The 22,698-nt window shown below is 41.7% G+C and overlaps 1 protein-coding gene across 1 annotated transcript in view; it reads left to right on the top strand.

Annotated features, from left to right (window-relative positions):
- Positions 1-22,698, top strand: part of LOC139367068 (eukaryotic translation initiation factor 3 subunit E) — a 47,692-nt gene that overhangs the window by 564 nt on the left and 24,430 nt on the right. The window contains exons 2-7 of the mRNA XM_071105047.1: positions 4,310-4,427; positions 4,719-4,836; positions 13,559-13,601; positions 15,032-15,136; positions 21,665-21,790; positions 22,158-22,282. Of these exons, the coding sequence (XP_070961148.1) occupies positions 4,310-4,427; positions 4,719-4,836; positions 13,559-13,601; positions 15,032-15,136; positions 21,665-21,790; positions 22,158-22,282 (635 nt within the window). The remainder of the gene's footprint in view (positions 1-4,309; positions 4,428-4,718; positions 4,837-13,558; positions 13,602-15,031; positions 15,137-21,664; positions 21,791-22,157; positions 22,283-22,698) is intronic.

Genomic DNA, 22,698 nt, shown 5'->3' with positions numbered 1-22,698 from the left:
ACAAACATTTGCTACATGTATTGAGCTTTTACTTTTCAACATTGATATATATATATATATATATATGAAGATCTTAGTTACATGACTCCTAGATGCTAGCTAGATCCTCGTCTCGAGAATGTATTTAACTAGTGTCCTTTTCAACTAGCTAACGCATTAACTCGTATTGTTAGTTATCTAGTAACGTTAACGTTACCTAGAAAGGTTGATGACTAGTTAACTATAAACACTAGATATGCCTTAAAGTTAGGTCACCACAAGGCAATAACAGAAATTCACGATGCCCAGAGCTTACCCATGACGTTGCACAACGATTGAAGTCAATAAAGGGCTATTCACACAAATAACTATAAATTATACATAGCTATAAACCTTGGCGAGCATCCACACTAGAACGAGTCAAAATAATCCCAATGCTGAAAAATGGGCGAAGAACGTTGGCTAAACTGGAACACTTTCGCGAGTTCATAGCAAATGAACGTTCGCGGAGTCTGTTTTAACTGGAGTGACGTTTAGAATTCCGTTACGCCTAAATGGATCCCTTTTTATATCACCACAATCTGTTTTTAGGACTAAACTGAAAAATAATAACTCGTGTAGAAGGTAAACATCATGTTATTAGTCACATGCTCCGAATGTAGTAGACCTTACAGTGAAATGCTGACTTAGGAGTCCCTAACCAACAATGCAGTTTTAAAAAATACAGTTAAGAATGAGGTAAAAGTAAGACGTGATTAAAGAGCATCAGTGAAATAACAATAGCAAGACTATATACAGGGGGGTACTGAAACGGGTGTACCGGTTATTTGAGGTAGTATGTTCATGTAGGTAGAGTTATTAAAGTGACTCTTTATCGGTAATAACAGAGCGTAGAAGTGGTGCAAAGTGGGGTGGGGGGTGCACAGCAAATGGTCTGGGTAGCCATTTGACTAGATGTACAGGAGTCTTATGGCTTGGGGGTAGAAGCTGTTTAGAAGCCTATTGGACCTAGACTTGGCGCTCCTTTAAACATCCACACCTCGATTGTGCCAAGTGAGCTTATATCTGCATTCTTTATTTGACCTTTATTTAACTAGGCAAGTCGGTTAAGAACAAATTCTTATTTTCAATGACATGACAGCCTGCAAAAGGCCTCCTGCTGGGATGGGGGTGGTATTATAAATAGGACCAAACACATCACGGCAAAAGCGACAACACTACATAGAGACCTGAGACAACATAGCAAGGCAGCAACACATGACAACACAACATGGTAGCAGCACAATACATGATACAAACGTTATTGGGCACAGACAACAGGACAAAGGGCAAGAAGGAAGAAAAAAATTGAATTATACGTATTGCGAGATAGTTAGCGAAATATACCGGCATCCTTTCCATAGGAAAACAATGGGGGGAGCTCAGCGTTCCAAGGGCAAAAGGTATTTTTTTGCTAGCATTTGATGACAGCGGAGTATGCTGTACCGCCTTAAATAATCAGAAAGAGATTCTCATGTTTAAAATGGTGTACAATTTGAAAATATCCAATATCCAAATATCCATACACATTGCAAGATATTTGGCTAAATAGAAAGACATGTATATATTTCCCAATGGGACAACCTCAGAGTTCCACAAGTAATTTTTTGTTTACATTTTAACAACCAGCAGGTTCCATTGTCAACAATGGCAAAGCAGGCATTGGGACGTAGAACATTAGGCTGGGAATAGAACGTTCGGAAGGCGAGTTGGTACTCAATAGAACTAATAGGAGCTGGCAGGGTGAAAATGCCCAAAACATAAGGCCTGTTTTTTTGTGTGATTACTTCAAAACTATGGCAAGCAGCTGGGACATAAGGTAATATTATGAAACAGGGCTCCACGGCAGATGCAATAAACTAGTTTTTATCAGAAAAAAAGCATTGTTAAAAATGTAAGGTGTCCAGCCTACCAGCATATCATTTATCATTCTGCAGGACACCTGCCAATCAATCAATGCATCCTACAGCACCCTGTAGGCCTATTAACAAGACTTTTCAGTGCTTCAGGGTGTGTTCTTAGTAACTGCACATAATACACATAATACTTCAATGTACATGTTATATAGAAACTCATATTTAAATTTAGTAATGGGGCGAACAGTTTAGCCACTAAAGCGTGGTTTGCAAGTGAATTCCATTTTTCGAATGACTGTCCATTTGTTTGGCTCTTTTTCGCTGTGCTCATGTCTGACCATGACGACAGTTCATTTGGCCTAGGACTATTTTACATTTAGCAAGGGCAAGCCTCCTTCACTCAAGAGAAAGGCTGTTAGGCTTAGTATAAACAATTAAACAAATAAATATCCTATGGCTTTTCCTGAGATTTCACGCGAAGAGAAATAGCGGAGAGGCTTGAATAGCCTATTGCGCACAGAAACATCTGGAAGAGAGGCTAGAGATGTGTAGCTGAAGTAAGAAGCTAGATATTTTGAGAGTTTACCAGGTCCAGAAAGGCATATTAGCAGGACAGTCATAATGTGTATTTTGTCAGGATGTATCGGCGTTAACAGATGGGGTTATCATCGGAAAATATGGCCTTCTGTTTGTGGCTCAGTCTCCCAAATCGTACTAGAATTAATGTGGCCACAAATATGCTCAGTTATTCAGGAAAGCATACGGTGCGCTCTGCTTCATCTCCTCTCCGGGCAGCCTCGTGCACCAAGAACGCTTCGATTTTATGCTTTATCTTGGCCAGGTCGCAGGTCGTTGTAAATGAGAACTTGTTCTCAGCTAGCTTACCTGGTTAAATAAAGGTGAAATATAATTTTAAAAAAAATAGAAGCCGTTTTTGATTGGTTGTCATTGTTTTGTCATTGGGTGGACAGGGAAAAATTAACTCTGAAAGTGGATCCAAATGATAGCTATCATTATCGTTCTCAACTCTTTTTGTAGTTGTAGTGTGAACTCTCCTGTTCATTTGAATTATTATAACAAAAAATAATATAATTATGGTCCTTGGTGTGGACAGCTCTTAAAATTGAAGTTATTGTTTTTAGTCAAAGTATGATGTATTTGGGCTTGAAGTGGGAAATCCGAAATGGGGACATAGGATTTTTTTTCTGTGTTTCTCCTATGATATGATGGACGGAAAAATATTAGCACATGTTAATTTTCTGATCTTGGCTTTTATTTGAATGTTACCACCTACCAGCATGGCATTGTTTTTATTAATCAGCAACACCTGCAAGTTCTTAATCTTCAAGTTGCAACTGAGCAAAATGCTTTTTGAAGTAGCATGCACTTGGCTGCCTTAGCCATGGAGCAATAAGGGGTGTAAACTTGTTTGGTAAAGTATCCATACATTTTTTTGCTGCTCTGTATTCCTCAAACATATATGACCATTTTATAAATGCGTGATATGATTTCATTTTACAACCCTGCTCCCCTGGTCGCCCCAAGATGAATGGTTTTAACCACTAAACTATTGCTTCACGACATGCTTCGCCACTTTGATTAGTGCAGCTAAACCACAAGTGTCTATACTATAATGAACATTCAAGGAACTTGTATCTATTTTGTTGGCCTGTTAAATCTGTATTGGTGTTTCGTGTCCGATGCTCCTCAAGGTATTTGCGATGTGCATTAGTCATTGTTGCCTATCAGTTCACTTCCCCTTTGAGAACCATGAGCTGATTTTGATCTGCTGTACTGCAACCTACCTACCAAAGGTTGCACCGTGTGCAGTGTAATGTAAAAAAAAAATGCATGTCTCTTATTGAAGAGGCCAAGAGAATCACAATTGATGGTGAAGTCAAAGATGCTAGTTTCCATCTGTGGCAAAGATTTCAGCCTAGAGAGCTGGTTAATCTTTTGAATACGGTGTAGTTAAAAAAAAAAGTTTTTTTTTTTTTTTTGAACGAGCAACCGATAATGTTAGCTAGCTAGATAAGATTAGCAAGATGTCTAGCTATGGTTATGCTAGCTAGCTACACTAACAGTAATCTATTTGTTAATGTTTCTCCACTCCGTGTGGAAATCACCACAGCGTTCTTTCCCAGCTCCAATTCGTGAATATGTACAGGTAGCTTTTAACCAAAACAAGCATTTACCCTCTAGGGCAGGAATTGCTTCAAAATGAGGGTGGCATTGCCCTCTGGTGGCTGCCTTTTAACAACCAGGCATCCATTACAGCTAAACACGTTTTCTAACTTTGTTAGTCAGCTTAGTAGCTGAACTCCTGAACTTGTCGTTGTCAGCAGTTCTCTTAAACTGGGTAGGTAAAGATAAGAATTTGAAACTGTACATGACAAAATAACCCCATTTACCCCTTTAACTATTTCCACTTTCAGATCTACAATGAGAAGGAACTGCTTCATGGAAAATTGGATCTCCTTAGCGAGACCAACATGGTGGACTTTGCCATGGATGTTCACAAAAACCTCTTCCCTGAGAAAGAGATCCCCGCCAGTAAGTAGACTGTACACTGCGTAGTCTACCTCCTAACATTTTTGTTAAAGAAAGCTGTACAGTGATAATGATTATGTATTGTTCAGTGTTTACCCTGTTTCATCAATAAATCACAAGATGGCGGTGAAACTGATTGCACACCATCCCCCTCACATTTTAGTCATGCTTAATACAACACTGTTCCAAAAACTAGTATAAACAGACACAAATCTTTAATGTTGCATGTAATGGTATTCTCCCGGGTATTGCCTTGGTCAAAGCCTCTAATGGTTTCTGTCTGTCCATGTGAAGCCCTAAAGGAGAAGAGGATCACTGTGGTGGCTCAGCTGAAGCAGCTGCAGGGTGAGACGGAGCCCATTGTGAAGATGTTTGAGGACCCAGAGACCACAAAACAGATGCAGTCAACCAGGTGAGTTTGATCCTCCTGTCCCACCATTTAACCAATGGATGGTTTTGGAGTTGTCGTTTGCATTTTATAGATGGTCAATCATGGACAATGCCTTTTTTATTTTTTGCAATTCATGATTTCCCAGAGTAGTGGTCTTGCTGTCTGACTTTGCAGGCTTAATGAATGAAGTTCAAGTGGTGTTAAATTGAGATGGTAATCCAAAAAATTGATATGCCTACTTTTTGGATAAATTTCCCTGGAGTTGCTTTAGGGTTACATTAACTCAGCAGACGAGGAGACCGATACACGATGCTGCGGTGAATGTTAAGGATGGCGCTGACTTTGCCGTAATTAAAATAGTTCGGTTAAATTCAAGTCCTCATTTTTTACTTGGCTTCTTGGCAGGAGTGAGTTCAGTACATCAAAGGACACTTTTCATCCACTTGCCAATCTTGAATTGTTTATTAAAGGTTTGGTTTTGAGACATGTTTGTTTATCAAAGCAGGCATTTTATACTGACCATTGTAATGGGAGTTTGAAGCCTTGTGAATGTAACTTCAAACTTTTTGTGCTACAGCTATTTTCTATTCCGAATCGTCTTAGGTGCACTGTTTGCCAACATGCTTAATAGGAGGCCTGCCCTCAACTTAATATCTCCAGGAAGCAAATATCATTTAGGCCTAGCCAAATTCTGTCACTCACTTTCTGGATTATTGCCTTGTTTCTGATGATAGGTTAAGGAAATTAAACAATTCAATGGGTCTTGAGTTTGTCAATTTCCATTGCTTCTTTGCTCTTTTTGGTCCCAAAGTTGGTGCTAGTAATATAATGCTGTGTCTCTTTTGAAAGGGTTTAATAAGGCACAATGTAGATCTTTACATTTGGATATGTGGGGTTTCTTGCCATTGTTCCTATATCTTGCAAGGCAGTTGTGGATGTGAGAACCTGGGGTAGGTCTTGGTGAAGACTAGGGCTGTTACGGTGACCATATTACCACCACACCGGCAGTCATGAAGGCAGTCAAATTCCATGTGACCGCTTAGTCACAGTAATTACGCTTCTCCCAGCTCTGATGCTGCTGATGGTCATTAGTAGCCTACCAAACTTGCTAATTGCCTGGTACTCGGCACTCTATTGCCTCATCACTCTGACATCTAATCGAACACTTCATGAGGGCTCATGTTGCTCAACATTTCTATAGGCTATGCAATTGTGAGAAAACAGTGATGGCTTCTATAAAAAAGGATCCCACCAGCTTTCTATAGGCTAAGCCTATTTATTTCTCAACTTTCCTAATATTAAGCACATTACTTCGCTTTACAACAGGTGTATTACCTGGCTGGGATGAAAATGAACCACAGGAAAAGCGTTCGCTATTTAAGTGCATAGATGTCATGTATTTTTTTTGCCCCTGTTTTAAGTCGGGTGCAAGATAATGGTCCATTCTAAATCAAAACAAATTTCAAACAATTAAAAAAAAAAAAAAACTTTAACTAGGAAAGTCATTTATATGTATAGACAAGATTAAATCAAAATAGTATGATGGGTGAAAATATTAGCCTTTTTCTTGTGAATTATACATTATCACTTTTGAATGATGCCCAGGTTAAGGCAAGAAACAATGCATACTTTTTTGTTGGACTTTTTCAAATCAGTCACACGCACCATGTTTTTAAGGAGGTTTGTAATCACAACTAAGGTGGCCAAATAACTTCTTAAAATTAAGCACATCAATCCGCTTTAAAACTGGTGTAGAGCCTAACTAGCATACATATCCGGCATGTGAGTTGGAAGATTGGAGAAGATCATTTTGACCATAAATGCACCCTTTTTATAATAAAAGCAGTACATCATAATTGCATTTGAGGTCATTTTTGGTAATGGTGGTAATGGACCGTTAGCGCTCATCTTCTACTGCAGTCTGTGCATTGCTGTGCTTTATAATGTGACAAAATAGCCTAATAGGTTTATTAGCATTTTAAGCTAAACATTCTGATCTGTTGCGTCAGCCTCCGTGCGTTTGAATACGTTTTTTTGGGATGCTAGTGGTTGTATTCATTTTGGCTCTATCGCATCCCACAACTGTCCCAGATTATGTTCGGAATATTTATTTTTCGCGTAGAATAGGTCAACTTTTGTACCATGGGGTACATGGCATCGGCTAGAGCTTTAGCTGTTTGTTAGGCCTACTCATCTTGTTAGCTGACAAAGTAAATGTGGACAGTTCTTCCAATATCTTCAATATGCACCTCGGAATTGGATAAGGACGCGTTCAGTTACGTCCCCAATGTGTCTGTTTTCACTTGTAGCCTGTGAGAAAGACCCAATCAGTGACAGTGGTCCATGAGAGGTTCTTCGGAGCAAGCAGGGAGAACGGGATTATTGTTATTATATTCACCCCGAGGCCACAATGGCTGCAAACGGCATGACATTTTTTTGGTGGGGGGTGGGCAATACGACTACACGGGTTGCTGTAGGGAAATTCGAGGCATTAAGTGCTTGTCAAATTATGAATGAGAGACTGAAGTGTGTAGCTCCTACAGAAAAGAAAAGAGGCAGAGCTCATACCTTTTTATGTAACTTTTTCCAAATCATAATTAGTTGCATCATGCAGCCAGAGAATGTATTAACAAGCCAAACATGTGTATATAGCCCAACCTTAATCATAACTAAAGTTACATAAATAACTCTAAGCATATAGGATTAGCTGTTTCTTTGTTAACCGCTCATAACAGAACAGCCTCATGTGCGCACTCCTTCATCGTTTGGAGAAAATATCCTTTCTATTGTATTGCTCATACTATAAAATAATGCCATGGACTTCTTCTAAGCGAATCTTGCCTGAAATGATCTACTGTAGCCTACAGCCATATAGCACAGCCAGATCAGTACCTAACATAAGGACAAATCGGAGTATGTACTGTTTTGAAATACATTTTATTCATCTTGTTTAGACCCGTATAACATAATGGCTTTATTGTGAAGGTGTAAGGTAAATTACATGGATTTATAAGACTTGTTAAATTGTAGAGGTTCCAAAGGTCTGCATCAGTGGCTTGTAAGCTGTGTGGAAGCCAGAAGATGTTAAATGTTTGTTAATTAACGGTCAATTACCGTGATATCAGCAGTTATTTGCTTGACCATCACTGGCTGACAAAGTGCTCTGGGGCAGATTTTCATCAAGGATCTCCTATATTTCTCTGTTCATCTTTCCCTCGATCCTGACTAGTCTCTCATTCCTTGTCGGTGAAAAACATCCCCACCGCATGATGCTGCCACCATGCTTCTCTGTAGGGATGGTGCCAGGTTTCCTCCAGATGTGATGCTTGACATTCAGGCCAAAGATTTCAATCTTGGTTTCATCACACCAGAGAATCTTGTTCCTCATGGTCTGAAAGTCCTTTGGGTGCCTTTTGGCAAACTCAGTGGGCTTTCATGTGCCTTTTACTGAGGAGTGGCTTCCATCTGGCCACTCTACCATGAAGGCCTGATTGGTAGAGTTCTGCATAGATGGTTGTCCTCCTGGAAGATTCTCCCATCTGCACAGAGGAACACTGGACTTCTGTCAGAATGACCATCGGGTTCTTAGTCAGTTCCCTGACTAAGGCTCTTCTACTTCCATTGGGCAGCCAGCTCTAGGAATAGTCTTGGTGCTTCCAAACTTCTATAATTGAAGAATGATGGAGGCTAGTGATGCATATATCGGTGAGCATATCGGAAGATATTAGCTAAAAATGCCAACATCGGCCCGATGTCTAGTTTAACGCCGATGTGCAAAACTGATATGAAAGCTGACATGCCTACCTATATAAATATATGTACCTACGGTAGATGTAATGACGCCACAAAAAATACAGCGCTAAGCAGAAAAATACTAAGCGCACACTTCCAACAACTAAACAAGTTCGGGTCGAGCAGTCATTTGAAAGATCAAGAAAATTTCAGTGTGACAATTCAAAGGTGAAATCCGTTAATGCCAAGATAATGGAATTCTTTGCCCTTGACGTTCAACCTTTCTGTTGTGGATTATGGCTTTCGCCAACTGGTCGAGCACCGGTGCACATTACCAAGTTGGCGCTATTTTTCAGCTGTTGCCCTACCGGAGTTGCACAGTGTTGTTGAAACTCATCCATGAGCTACTTGCTATGGGTGCCATTGCTATTAGCTTCACGACTGACATTTGGACCAGCGACTTCAGCACCATGAGCATGCTGAGTTTGACAGCACAGTGGGTCGGCGAGATTTCATACTGAGGAAAGCCGTATTGCATGCTCGAATGTGCTGGTTCTCAACCTGCTGCTGCCATTTTCAATGGCATTTGAGAACTTGTTTGAAACATGAACACACTCCAAGCGCCATTTGTACAACTGACTCAAAATAAGCTAATCAACTGCGTCTGCAGCCAAAGTGATACCCTGCCATGGCATTGAAATGCCTGCTCAACATAACCCCACAGTATGTCTGCAATAAACTTGGAAAAGTACTCGATGCTGCGAACAAGCGATTCGGTGTCATTCTCTCTGAGCCTCTTTACTGTTGCCACCATGCTCCATTAATGCTATGTGCAAGGACCACTACTTCGATGCAGACAAAGGGTTTACGTGAAATGTTACATACACCGCTGGACAAGATAGAAACTGACACGGTGACCATGCGCACCGAGGAAGAGGGGCCACGGACAGACAGAGCTGGAACTTCACTGTTTCACTGTTGCGAAAGTATTCGGCCCCCTTGAACTTTGCGACCTTATGCCACATTTCAGGCTTCAAACATAAAGATATAAAACGGTATTGTTTTGTGAAGAATCAACAACAAGTGGGACACAATCGTGAAGTGGAACGACATTTATTGGATATTTCAAACTTTTTTAACAAATCAAAAACTGAAAAATTGGGCGTGCAAAATTATTCAGCCCCTTTACTTTCAGTGCAGCAAACTCTCTCCAGAAGTTCAGTGAGGATCTCTGAGTGATCCAATGTTGACCTAAATGACTAATGATGATAAATACAATCCACCTGTGTGTAATCAAGTCTCCGTATAAATGCACCTGCACTGTGATAGTCTCAGAGGTCCGTTAAAAGCGCAGAGAGCATCATGAAGAACAAGGAACACACCAGGCATGTCCGAGATACTGTTGTGAAGAAGTTTAAAGCCGGATTTGGATACAAAAATATTTCCCAAGCTTTAAACATCCCAAGGAGCACTGTGCAAGCGATAATATTGAAATGGAAGGAGTATCAGACCACTGCAAATCTACCAAGACCTGGCCGTCCCTCTAAACTTTCAGCTCATACAAGGAGAAGACTGATCAGAGATGCAGCCAAGAGGCCCATGATCACTCTGGATGAACTGCAGAGATCTACAGCTGAGGTGGGAGACTCTGTCCATAGGACAACAATCAGTCGTATATTGCACAAATCTGGCCTTTATGGAAGAGTGGCAAGAAGGCCATTTCTTAAAGATATCCATAAAAAGTGTTGTTTAAAGTTTGCCACAAGCCACCTGGGAGACACACCAAACATGTGGAAGAAGGTGCTCTGGTCAGATGAAACCAAAATTGAACTTTTTGGCAACAATGCAAAACGTTATGTTTGGCGTAAAAGCAACACAGCTGAACACACCATCCCCACTGTCAAACATGGTGGTGGCAGCATCATGGTTTGGGCCTGCTTTTCTTCAGCAGGGACAGGGAAGAAAGTTAAAATTGATGGGAAGATGGATGGAGCCAAATACAGGACCATTCTGGAAGAGAACCTGATGGAGTTTGCAAAAGACCTGAGACTGGGACGGAGATTTGTCTTCCAACAAGACAATGATCCAAAACATAAAGCAAAATCTACAATGGAATGGTTCAAAAATAAACATATCCAGGTGTTAGAATGGCCAAGTCAAAGTCCAGACCTGAATCCAATCGAGAATCTGTGCAAAGAACTGAAAACTGCTGTTCACAAATGCTCTCCATCCAACCTCACTGAGCTCGAGCTGTTTTGCAAGGAGGAATGGGAAAAAATGTCAGTCTCTCGATGTGCAAAACTGATAGACATACCCCAAGCGACTTACAGCTGTAATCGCAGCAAAAGGTGGCACTACAAAGTATTAACTTAAGGGTGCTGAATAATTTTGCACACCCAATTTTTCAGTTTTTGGTTTGTTAAAAGTTGGAAATATCCAATAAATGTCGTTCCACTTCATGATTGTGTCCCACTTGTTGATTCTTCACAAAAAAATACAGTTTTATATCTTTATGTTTGAAGCCTGAAATGTGGCAAAAGGTCGCAAAGTTCAAGGGGGCCGAATACTTTCGCAAGGCACTGTATGATGAAATCCTGGCTGAGAATGAAACGACTGAACAAATGGGTTTGGATTATGTTTTACTGGTAATGGGGACATGTAAATGCCAACAAAATAACTTTTTGTGTAATATTTAACTATGCAAGTCAGTTAAGAACATATTCTTATTTACAACGATAGCCAAACCCGGACAATGCTGTGCCAATTGTGCGCCGCCCTATGGGACTCCCAATCACGTCCTGATGTGATACTTGCTGGATTTGAACCAAGGACTGTAGTGACATCACTTGCACTAAAATGCAGTGCCTTAGACCGCTGTGTGTGTGTGTGTGTGTGTGTGTTAACTATTTAACTGTACTACAATGCTTATAAGGATTTTTTTTTTAAATATTGGTGTTTTTGGGCACGGAAAATACTGGATATTGGTATCGACTAAAACATGTCGGTACATCCCTAATGGAGGACACTGTTCTTGTGAATCTTCAGTGTTAGACACTTTTTGGTACCCTTCCCCAGATTTGTGCCTCGACACAATCCTGTCTCGGAGCTCTACGGACATTTCCTTCTTACTCATGGCTTGGTTTTTGCTCTGACGTGCACTGTCAACTGTGGGACATTATATAGACAGGTGTGCCTTTCCAAATCATGCCAATCAATTGAATATACCACAGGTAGACTCCAATTTGTAGGAACATCTCAAGGATGATCAATGGAAACAGGATGCACCTGAGCTCAATTTCGAGTCTTATAGCAAAGGGTAAGCTATTTTTTTTAATTACTTTTGCAAAAAAGTCAACCTGTTTTCGCTTTGTTATTATGGGGTATTTAAGATTAAGGCTGTAATGAAACGGTGTCAAGGGGTCTGAGTACTTTCTTTGGGGGGTGTATACATATATCTGAGCACCCCTTCAAATTACTGGGTTCGGCTAGTTCACCCCACCCTTTGCTGACAGGTGTATAAAATCGAATGCACAGCCATGTAATCTCCATAGACAAACATTTGCAGTAGACTGGCCTTACTGAAGCGCTCTGTGACTTTGAACGTGGCACCATCATAGGATGACACCTTTCCAACAAGGATGTTACATTTCTGCCCTGATACAGCTGCCCTGGTCAACTAAGTGCTGTTATTGTGAAGTGGAAATGTCTAGGTGCAACAACTGCTCAGCCACGAAATGGTAGGGCTCACAGAACAGGACCGCCAAGTGCTGAAGCATGTAGTGCGTAAAAATTGTCGGTCCTCGGTTGCAACACTCATTACTGAGTTCCAAACTGCCTCGAAGTCTGCACAAGAACTGTTCGTGAGGGGTTTCCATGGCCGAGCAGCCGCACAAGCCTAAGATCACCACGAGCAATACCAAGCGTTGAATGGAGTGGGTGAAGCTTGCCAGCATTGGACTCCGGAGCAGTGGAAATGCGTTCTCTGGAGTGATGAATCGCGCTTCACCATTAAGCAGTTCGATGGATAAATCTGGGTTTGGCAGATGCCAGGAGAACAGCTACCTGCCCGACTGCCTAGTGCCAACTGTCAAGTTTGTTGGAGGAGTAATATGGTATAATGGTCTGGGGCTGTTTTACATGGTTCGGGCTAGGCCCCTTAGTTTCAGTGAAGGGAGTTCTTAACTCTACAGCATACTGACATTCTAGAAGATTCTGTGCTTCCAAGTTTGGGGAAGACCCTTTCCTGTTTCAGCGTGACAATGCACCTGTGGAAAAAGCCAGGTCCATACAGAAATGGGTTGTCTAGTTCAGTGTGGAAGAACTTAACTGGCCTGCTCAGTGCATGGACTTCAACCCCATCAAATACCTTTGGGATGAATTGGAACATCAAGTGTGTGACTGGCCTAATTGCCCAACATCAGTGCCCGACCTCACCAATGCTCTTGTGGCTGAACATTAAGTGAAAAGCCTTCCCAGAACAGTGGAGGCTGTTGTAGCAGCAAATGGGGGACCAACTCCTATATATGCCTGTGATTTTAGAATGAGATGTTTGTTGAGCATGTTTCACCATAATTATGGTCATGTAGTGTGTTTTTGATGCCTCCCCTATGTAGACGGGAAAGGTGACTCAGTTTATGGCATATAACACCATAGATTATGACTCTAAATAAGACTGCATTTCCAGTTTTGTAAAGTCAGATTGATTCCCCCCCCCCCCCCCCCCTAATGGTTGTTGGACCATGAGTTTAATGGTGTCCGTGTTGAATGTTTTAAACAGCCTGTGAATGTTCACACCAAATAAAAGTACTTTTGCTTCCCTGTCAGACTCTTGAAGGCCAAAAGGTGCAGCTCAAAGCTTGAAAATGAAAGGCCCTTGATTTGCCCTGAACTCTAGACCTGCTACATTCCAGAAATTGAAAAAGTACATCTGAATGGGGCTCAAAACACCCAACCTGCATCAGCCAACTCTAATGAAACAAGGCCACTAACTGTGAAATAATTTTTCTTTCAGGGATGGACAGGCCCTTTTTAACTATCTGGCGGAGAAACACAGCGTAAGTTTGGACCACTTTGCTGACATTTCACTTCTAAACTGCGTTTCTCATGACTCCTGTGTGAACCTGCTATTTAGGGAAGGGGGGGCGGGAAGGCCCAAGCAGGGAGACATGTAATGACTTCCCAAAACGTTAACTTTTTTTTAGGGGCTTTACAGCTTGCAGAAAAATCTGTGGACATTTTACAGTCTGTGGTGAATTGTTAAGAATATACAGAACAGCTCGAGACACATTGGTCTACCCGCAGAAATGCTGGTTGTCTAGATTTGGCGTGACCCCCCCCCCCCCCCCCCCCCCCCGGAATCCTCCCACCCTGGCATCCCGCTGACCTGCACTCTGTCCTCAATGCACCTCTGCAGCGCGAAGGCCACTCGGCTGTTGGAAAGGGCGGTCTCCCTCCGCTTCGCAGTGGCTCGCAACCACTGCCTGTCAAAGCCACACTGCATCTGAGACTGGCCTCGGTTCCCAAACTGACGGCAGCACGCTGTGATATGTCCTGAGTTAGCAGGAGTGTACTGTTCAGAGATATTCTACCCCCCATGAACATGTACATGGCCCCCACCCACCTAATGGACATTTATCATTGTTACGGCGTAAAGATGGGGATGACTCTTTGCGAGGGTATCTGATTTCATTGGTCCTCAATTAGTGGCTCACACTAGATTCAGGATAAATGGAGTTGGCTCTGAGTTAGCCTGCCCCAGAGTAGGTTCGTTCTGAAGGATTTGTACTCATAGAAATTTTTCTTGGCTAAAAAGTTAGCCACTTAACTCAAGTTGAACTCAGACTTGACCAAAGTTGACTCCTCATACCTTATCCGTAGTATAGGGCTCAGGTCGGTTGTTGAAGACTTTTCCCAAATAGCCACAGGTGACAAAAGTAAATAGGCCTACGTATAGTAATGTTGTGACAGTCCGTATGGGATGTTGACATGGAGCTCCTTGTACACACAATTACACAGTGAAATTGCTCAAGTGCAGCAGATAACGGTTTCAAGGATGTTACCAGCAAACCTCTGGTTGACCGTGCACTCTGCACCATATTTTACTGTCTGAGCAGGGATTCGAACCAGCAACACTCCCACTTGTGTAAATGGTCTAGGCCGCAGCTAATGGGGATCCATAATAAATACAGATATGAACTGCTCGGCTACATGCTGACCCCAATAATTAGTGATGGTAATCAAACAGAATGGGTGCTGAAATCGAACATGATTCTAGAATTGCCCTCCTTAGTTCAGCCACTCTGTTCCCAGTGGGGTGGTCTGGCATTGACTGGATGTAACACCATGGCTCTCATCTTGGACTATAATCTTACATGAGGCCTGTGAGAAAGATGACAATATGGTCATCATAAACAATTGCTGGTCTCGTGTATATGCTCTAAATAGTTATCGGACGAAACCATTGATCAGCCCTCTTCTCTTCCAGTTCCGTCAGGAGTACCTGGACACTCTGTACAGATATGCCAAGTTCCAGTACGAGTGTGGAAACTACTCTGGGGCTGCCGAGTACCTCTACTTCTTCCGTGTCCTGGTAAGTCTAGTACCCCTTATTTCAGTGTACTCTTATGAAATATCAAACTGGCGACCTTGGATACTAGATGTTCACAGCAAGTTAATAGATCTCGAGAAATTTTTTAATTTATTTGATATTACAGATTTGTACCCTTGAAACTTTCATCAGTAGTTTTTGGAATAATAACTGGACCACTGACAAATGGACACTATTGGTCAGTGCTATATATTAGCAAGCTCTTTAAGGGCAAACAGACAATGATTGAAGCTTCATTAAGAAGTATTAGTTTCTCAGGAACGACTCCCATTTTGTGCATTAATCACTTGTTCATGTGATTTGTATTTTTTTCCCCAGCAGTGGACAGTGTCAAACGCCATAAATTATGAGCAGTGTACATCCACTTAACATTGCATTTTTGGAATTACACAATGTTTCTGTTGATGTATACTTTTTTGGCTTGACTCGTGTTATGAAAAATGTAATTTCCTACTTCACTGCTCGGTTGTTTGGCCAGGTTCTTTAATTTTTCAAAGGGCTAGCAGGTGGAAGAGAACACCCTCCGTTAATTGCATGTGAAAAACTGCCGTCATTCCCTCATTCAATTCTCCACACGTCTTCAGTATTAGGATGAGTTGACGTTCAAGGACAAGGGTAGGATATTTTTTTTTTTTTTTTTACTGTGCCAAGTGTTCAGCAGCAGACTTCATAATCTTTCTTTAGTCCTCTCGCTGGGCGGGCTGCAGTGGACGACTTATTGATTTTATAACACTGATAGCCAGATAACTCCTTGTCAGGCTTATGAGTTACTGGTGTTCTGGTGGGCTTTGAAAAAGTGTGTACATGCGTACATACAATAGGCACACTCAAAAATAATCAACTGACTGAGAGAACAGGTTTACTAAACAAAGAACTGGCCTACCAGTTAGGCTATACATTTACAAAGTCCACTCATTTAGGCCTATCTTGTTTGAATTAGGGATGTACACATTTTTTTGCCTACTAACTAACCCCGGTTAATTCGTTCCAAACAGTAAAATTGACGTGACCAACAGAAAATACGAGTGACTCAACTCTGTTTTCACTAATGTACAATTCTAAATGCAAAGGTCTGAATTTTGCTTCAAGCGGCAACCTGCTGTCTGGGGAGCTGCTAGGTAATATTCCTCTCTAACTATACTTTATATGCGGTGCCAATTTAATTCCACTAAATTATGAAAATGAACCTATAGACCGAGCTTGACCGGTCAAATGTATTTTCGGTTAACTGATAACATTGCTGGTTTTTAATGTTTTGCAGCTAATTCCATTGCGTTCCTCAACCTGTGTGGTTATACACAGTATTTCCTTTTTGTTGTTTTGGCTAACATACGAGAGTCCGTGGTGCATGGAGGAGGGATTAAATCATTTTCACCAGCAGTAAAATGCTTTGGAAATCAGATAATACCAAATAGGGTTGGGGTGGATAGTAATTACAGTTCACTGAAAGTACTGGCAGTATTCTCGTTACACATGCGTACATCTTATTTCCTCTAAACAAAGGGATCATTGCGCTGGTGTTTGTGGCTTCTCTCCCGCTGCCCTCAGAAATCAGTGAAAGATGAACTACACAGAGAATGGGAAAGGTGCAGTAGGACTGTGCACTGCTGTAAAGAGTTGGAAACCTCTTAGGCCAAGAGAGGTGGTAACCTGACTGAGAGGGGAGGCCAGAGGAGTGTTTTGTGTCACAATAGAGTGGTGTAACACTAGATAAGTCCTGGGAATGGACATCCTGTGACCTCAGTGGAAGGTGCCACCAGATCTTCAGTGCTGCCTTTGTTAGTCTCTCTCCAGGACCAGTGGCATCTAAGGGCTACTCATTGTCTGAATGCTCGGCTGACCTTTTGCGCTATCGTTGACTTTGAGTTAAGTCGCCTAATGTTCTTCAGAAAGCCTTGGCGTCAAACCTAATTTCCAAACAAAAAATAATCTGTTGGCCAATGAGGTTAATTTCTACTGTAGGAACCATTTTATGTGATGCACTCACATTTTAAGTATGCTAGCGAGAGACATTGAAGACCAGATGATGGCGGCTCTTGATTAAACATGAGCAACCCCCCCCCCCACACATCAAAGCATGCAATCGATGCGCTCCCTCTCCGCACAGTTTATGGTTTTTAGCTCAGTCTAAATAAGTTATGTAGATTATTAATTAATTTACTGCTCAAATCATTAGCCCCTCATTTTCAATTTCAGCCAGGGCAGTTATTGTTACTAGATAGCCGCTGCCTCCTCTTGGCAATCCAAAGGCTCATTTATTTAAAATAAAAAAAATATTATTTTTTTTACAAAAAATGCCTACATGTCCGTCTTTATACTTCATACCTGCTGCCCTATTTCTCCCCCCCCCCCCCCCTATTGTTGTGGACCTCCCATTTTCTCAGACTTCCCCATGGTATGTGCACAAGTATTCAGGCTCCTCAAGTCATCAAACGTGGGAAAGCCAGTCAATTAAACAGAGGAAGCCAGGCTTGCAAAATCCAGGCCTCGGGTTCTGTTACAGTGTGGCGTAGCGCGAAAAGAGCAACTTATTCATAGCATCAGTGAATGTAGGTATTGGATGTTGCGAATAAAGATTGAGTGTCCCGACGGCTCTTCAGCACAGTAAATTTATTGTTGCTGGTCAGTAAGTGAAAATGTGCCTCTTTTCGCCAACAAATGGAAACTCTAGGTAACTGCTGGAAAAACCCTGGTATTGAAACTATTGTTGCGTGGCCACCAGTGAATGTCAGGCAGTGTGTAGAAAGCTGCCATAATGACATGGAGATCGGCCAAACCTAGCAGGCAGGGACGTCCAAGGCAGAAAAAACAAACAAACAAACTTTTTTTTATATATATAATTTTTTTTGACAGATGAAACAACACGCTTTAAATTGGCACCGTGGTTGGCTTTTCTCCTAAATTATAATGCTTAATCTTTCTTATGAGGTCTCACTTTTTTTTTTTTATAAAAAAAAAAAAACAATTTTTAAAGCAGTCCCAAGTTTTGTTTTATGATCAAAGGACTCTACTGTTGTGAGTGGATGAATGGGCTTCTGCTCCTCTTTGTGTGTTTTACTCTGGAAGACTACCTTGCTGCTGACTTTCCCCACTTGTTTTTTCCTTACCAGTATTCTTTTCCACAGATCACCCTTTTTATGTCGCAGTTCATTTGAAAAGTTACTGTGTAGCCAAATAGTCTTCATGTAGCCTAGCAGGTAACCTAGCGGTTAGAGCGATGGGCCGCTAACTGGAAGGTTGCTCGTTCGAATACCCGACCCGATGAGGTGAAAATCTGTTTGCCCTTGAGCAAGGCACCATAATTTGCTCGGGGGCGCTGTACTGCTATGTCTGACCTTGTAAAACAACACTTAGGTGAAATTATCTGTTGTATGTAATATAAATATGTATTAATCCTTTCTTGATTATGTTTTTCTCAATCACTAAGAGATCCCAGCTGGTTTCCTTCTCCATCCATGGATCATTTGTGTCTCACAGTCCACTCTGTTGTCTGAAAGAAGCGGGTGTGGTGGTTTGCGTCTAGGTTACTGTGGCCTTACAGCAGGCACCCGCCCTCACTTCCTGGTTGACTCTTGTCACTGACTGCGTTTGGTGTTTATCATAAGCTACTGTGGGCCGGCGGTTCCCATGAGCCATAGGGTGGAGGCCTAGCTTTGATTAAGCACAATTGGTCCAGGTTTTGCCGGTGTAGGCCGTCATTCTAAATAAGAATTTGTTCTTAACTGACTTGCCTAGTTAAAGGTAAAAACAAATAAACAGGAACTCATGACTTTGAGGATGGCTATCCCTTCAACTGTTTCTTGTTAGCATCATGTAATATATCAATGCATTTAGCCTGTGATAATGGAAGAGTTGTATTAAGACTATAGATGGCATGATTCAACGTGAGGTTTTCCTTTTGTGTTAAAACCTCTTAAAGCTCCCCTGAATTATTTCAACATTTTTATAAAAATCGCGCAACATTTCAACGTCCTGCTACTCATGCCAGGAATATAGTATATGCATATGATTAGTATGTGTGGATAGAAAACACTCTGAAGTTTCTAAAACTGGTTAAATAATGTCTGTGACTATAACAGAACGTGAACAGCAAGCGAAATCCCAAGAAAAACTTGGTCACAAAAACCACAGAAAAGTATTAATCCGCCAGTCTCTGAATTGTTTATTGCAAGCAAAAATATATAACGGTGAGTTTGCAGTTCCTACAACTTCCACACGATGTCGCCAATACTGCCATTTTCGTTGGCAAAAATCCTTTGTGTAATGAGAAGTAGATCCTTCCTTTCGTCCAGTATACAGGAAGAGACTTTTGGAAGAGAGAGAAAGGACAACGTTTTCTAGAGAAGCTGCTATTGAATACAGATCACCCAGTGATCAATTTGATCGATTATTAACGTTTACAAATACCTAAAGTTGGGTTACAAAAGTAGTTTGAAGTGTTTTGTCAAAGAATATAGGCAACTTATTTAATTTTTAAAAATGACGTTGCGTTTTGGAACAGAGCTTTTGGATGGATCAGATGGGCTATATAAATTGATATTTTGGGCATACATGGACGGATTTAATCGGGGAAAAAGACCCAATTGTGATGTTTATGGAACATATAGGAGTGCCAACAAAGAATCTCATCAAAGGTAAAGAATGTTTTATATTTTATTTCTGCGTTTTGTGTAGCGCCGGCTACGCTAATTCTTTTGTTTACGTCCCCTTCAGGTATTTTGGGGTGTTGCATGCTATCAGATAATAGCTTCTCATGCTTTTGCCTAAAAGCATTTAAAAAATCTGACATGTTGGCTAGATTCACAACGAGTGTAGCTTTAATTCAGTACCCTGCATGGGTGTTTTAATGAAAGTTTGAGTTTTATCGAGTACTATTAGCATTTGGCATTGCGCACTTCCATTTCCTGTTGCCTAGGTGGGACGCTAGCGTCTCACATGGCTCTAAGAGGTGTGGATAGAAAACACTCAAGTTTCTAAAACTGGTTAAATAATGTCTGTGACTATAACAGAACGAGGTTATCGCAATTATATTTTAACATGCTTGAAAAGCTGTAGAAGTTATTGAAACATTCCTCAAGACATGCAGTTTGTACAGCTAAACGAAATTAAGTGTCCTGGCAATGTACCAGGCATAGACTTTGGAAAAGCATTTTATCTGGTTAGGACTTTTTTTTAAAAGCTTGATAGCCAATCGGGGACATTTCCTAAGGGCATTAACAGATTTGTTTTCGATGCCCTTTTCCATCAAATTAAGCATCCAAACGCTGTCATTTATCTAGACGGATTACCCTGGCTCGGCGTTAATTATGAACACCTCCCAGATGGTGTTGAGAAACCCAGGCTGTTGCTGGTCACAGTGCATCAAGGTTACTGTGGCTGGAGCAGGACCTCTGTTGTTGGTGAACTCCAAGTGATAGACATTTTGGTAACTCTGCCTCTACTGCATGCTTCTCCTTGTAGCCTTGTTGATCAAAGTTATCAGATGTTGCACAAACCACCAGAAGTAGTAGCACCATACACACTTCATTAATGTCCATTCAGAGAGGGGCTGAAGGCAAGAGGGGATTGACCGGAGGTCTGAGAAACAGCGATAGAGTTTTCCCTCAAAGATGCTAGATGTGCCCTCATTCCATCTACTCTCATTTTGTGTGTATATCTTCAATGTTCTCTCCAATTGCAACTGCTAATTTAAATATCCAATTGAGTTATTTTAAGGGATTAATATCTGAACCCAGTTGTGAACTCAAGGTTTCTTCAACCATTTCCTTTTAGATAGAATCTGAACCATGTAATTGTGGTATGGAGATGTTACCGACAAGCTGACCTTTGACCTGCTGACCCTGCCCCAGAAACGTCACAACCACAGGGACCAAGGTGGTAGCTTGAACTAGGCAGAGCTAAATTTAAATGACATTCCTTTCTTGACTACAGAGTAGGGCCAAAGCTGAAATGCCCTATGTCCATCTTTAGTGATGTGTGTTGTCTTCCCAAGGCCGTGTGCCACCCTGCACATTTTTCAAGAGTTGCAGCATTAATTAAATAACAGTAACAATGTTTTAGTACATTGTACGGAGAAGCTCACATATGCTTCAAATGTGCTCCTAGTTAGGGTGGTAATCTGAAAGGATTGCGGAACATCTGCAATGCAGCGGTTGCCGTATCACAAAGTGCAGCAAATTAGGTTTTATAAAAAGCTAAACATTCATTTCTCTTTCTGTCAAGTCCCATTCCCTCAGGATGACATAATTTAATCCGTTTATCCAGTATAAATAAGAAAAGTAACTCCACCGAACAGTTTTGCTTGCCAAAGCCAAGCGGCGGTGGCAACAGCCACTACTTCACTGACTGTCCCGGAGCGTGCGTGTGTGCGAGCACACGGTTTGTACACTGAGGCATTTATCGGGATTAGATCTGCCAGTGCCTGGTCATTTTGCAGGTGGGTTGGTTTCTGCTGCTGTGTGAGGTGATGCTTTGTTTATGTTCTAACAAGTATGACATGTCTTTTCCCAGGTCCCGGCCACAGACAGGAATGCCCTGAACTCCCTGTGGGGGAAGCTGGCCTCTGAGATCCTGATGCAGAACTGGGAGGCTGCGATGGAAGACCTCACCCGCCTGAGGGAGACTATCGATAACAATGTAAATGCCCAACTTCTCATAATTTGACACTGCACTCTGATTCCCTTACGTAGATTAGACTCCCTTATTGACCGCTTCGTGTTTCAGCAAAGCGATGTTGCGGGTTGATGCCCCACCCCATTTCAGTCCTGACTCCAGAGGATCTGGAAATGGGGCAGTTATGTGGATCTAGTTTTTTAAATTGTATTTATTGGATGGATAGCTGGGAAGGATGCAGGGGTGCGGCCTCTGGCTTGGAAGGAAAACATTTAAAAGGGAACTGAGACCTCCCGTTCTTAAAGTACTCTGAACTTTTAATTGTCTTCAAGTATACTGTATTGTCACCTCAATCAGAACTAGTAAATAATGACAACTCTCTCCTGTCCAGTCGGTGAGCTCCCCTCTCCAGTCTCTTCAGCAGAGGACCTGGCTGATCCACTGGTCCCTATTTGTCTTCTTTAACCACCCCAAAGGCAGAGACAACATCATTGAGCTCTTCCTGTATCAGCCACAGTAAGTATTTTCATCTCTGACACACTGGAGTTCTGTAAAACACTGTTGGCTCATTTAGACCTGATGACTAACCCTCCTTAACATATTGCTCTGTAGAAGCTGCCATCTCTACAGTCTGAGGCGCAGTGTCTTCACTGATCCACACTAAACCCTTGAGTGACCCAAGAGGTGATTGTTAAAATGTGGCCTGCTGGCATCCTTGGTAGGGATAATTTCCTTCCATTCTCCCCAAAGAAGAGGCACAGTAGAGGGCTGAACCTTCGGCCCCAGGGTTTGCTCCTGGTCCAGGAGAGACAAAAAGTGGTTCAGCTGGCAGCCGCCTGGGTCAGGTCCTTCTAACTGTGGAGAAAGTACACGTTTTTATTAGACTGACTTGATTTTGAAAAGGAAGCCGTTTACTCTTAACTTTGGGAAGG

The sequence above is a fragment of the Oncorhynchus clarkii genome, chromosome 2 (assembly GCF_045791955.1).
Source record: "Oncorhynchus clarkii lewisi isolate Uvic-CL-2024 chromosome 2, UVic_Ocla_1.0, whole genome shotgun sequence".
Taxonomy (NCBI): Eukaryota; Metazoa; Chordata; class Actinopteri; order Salmoniformes; family Salmonidae; genus Oncorhynchus; species Oncorhynchus clarkii.
This window is presented reverse-complemented; position numbering and strand designations above follow the sequence as displayed.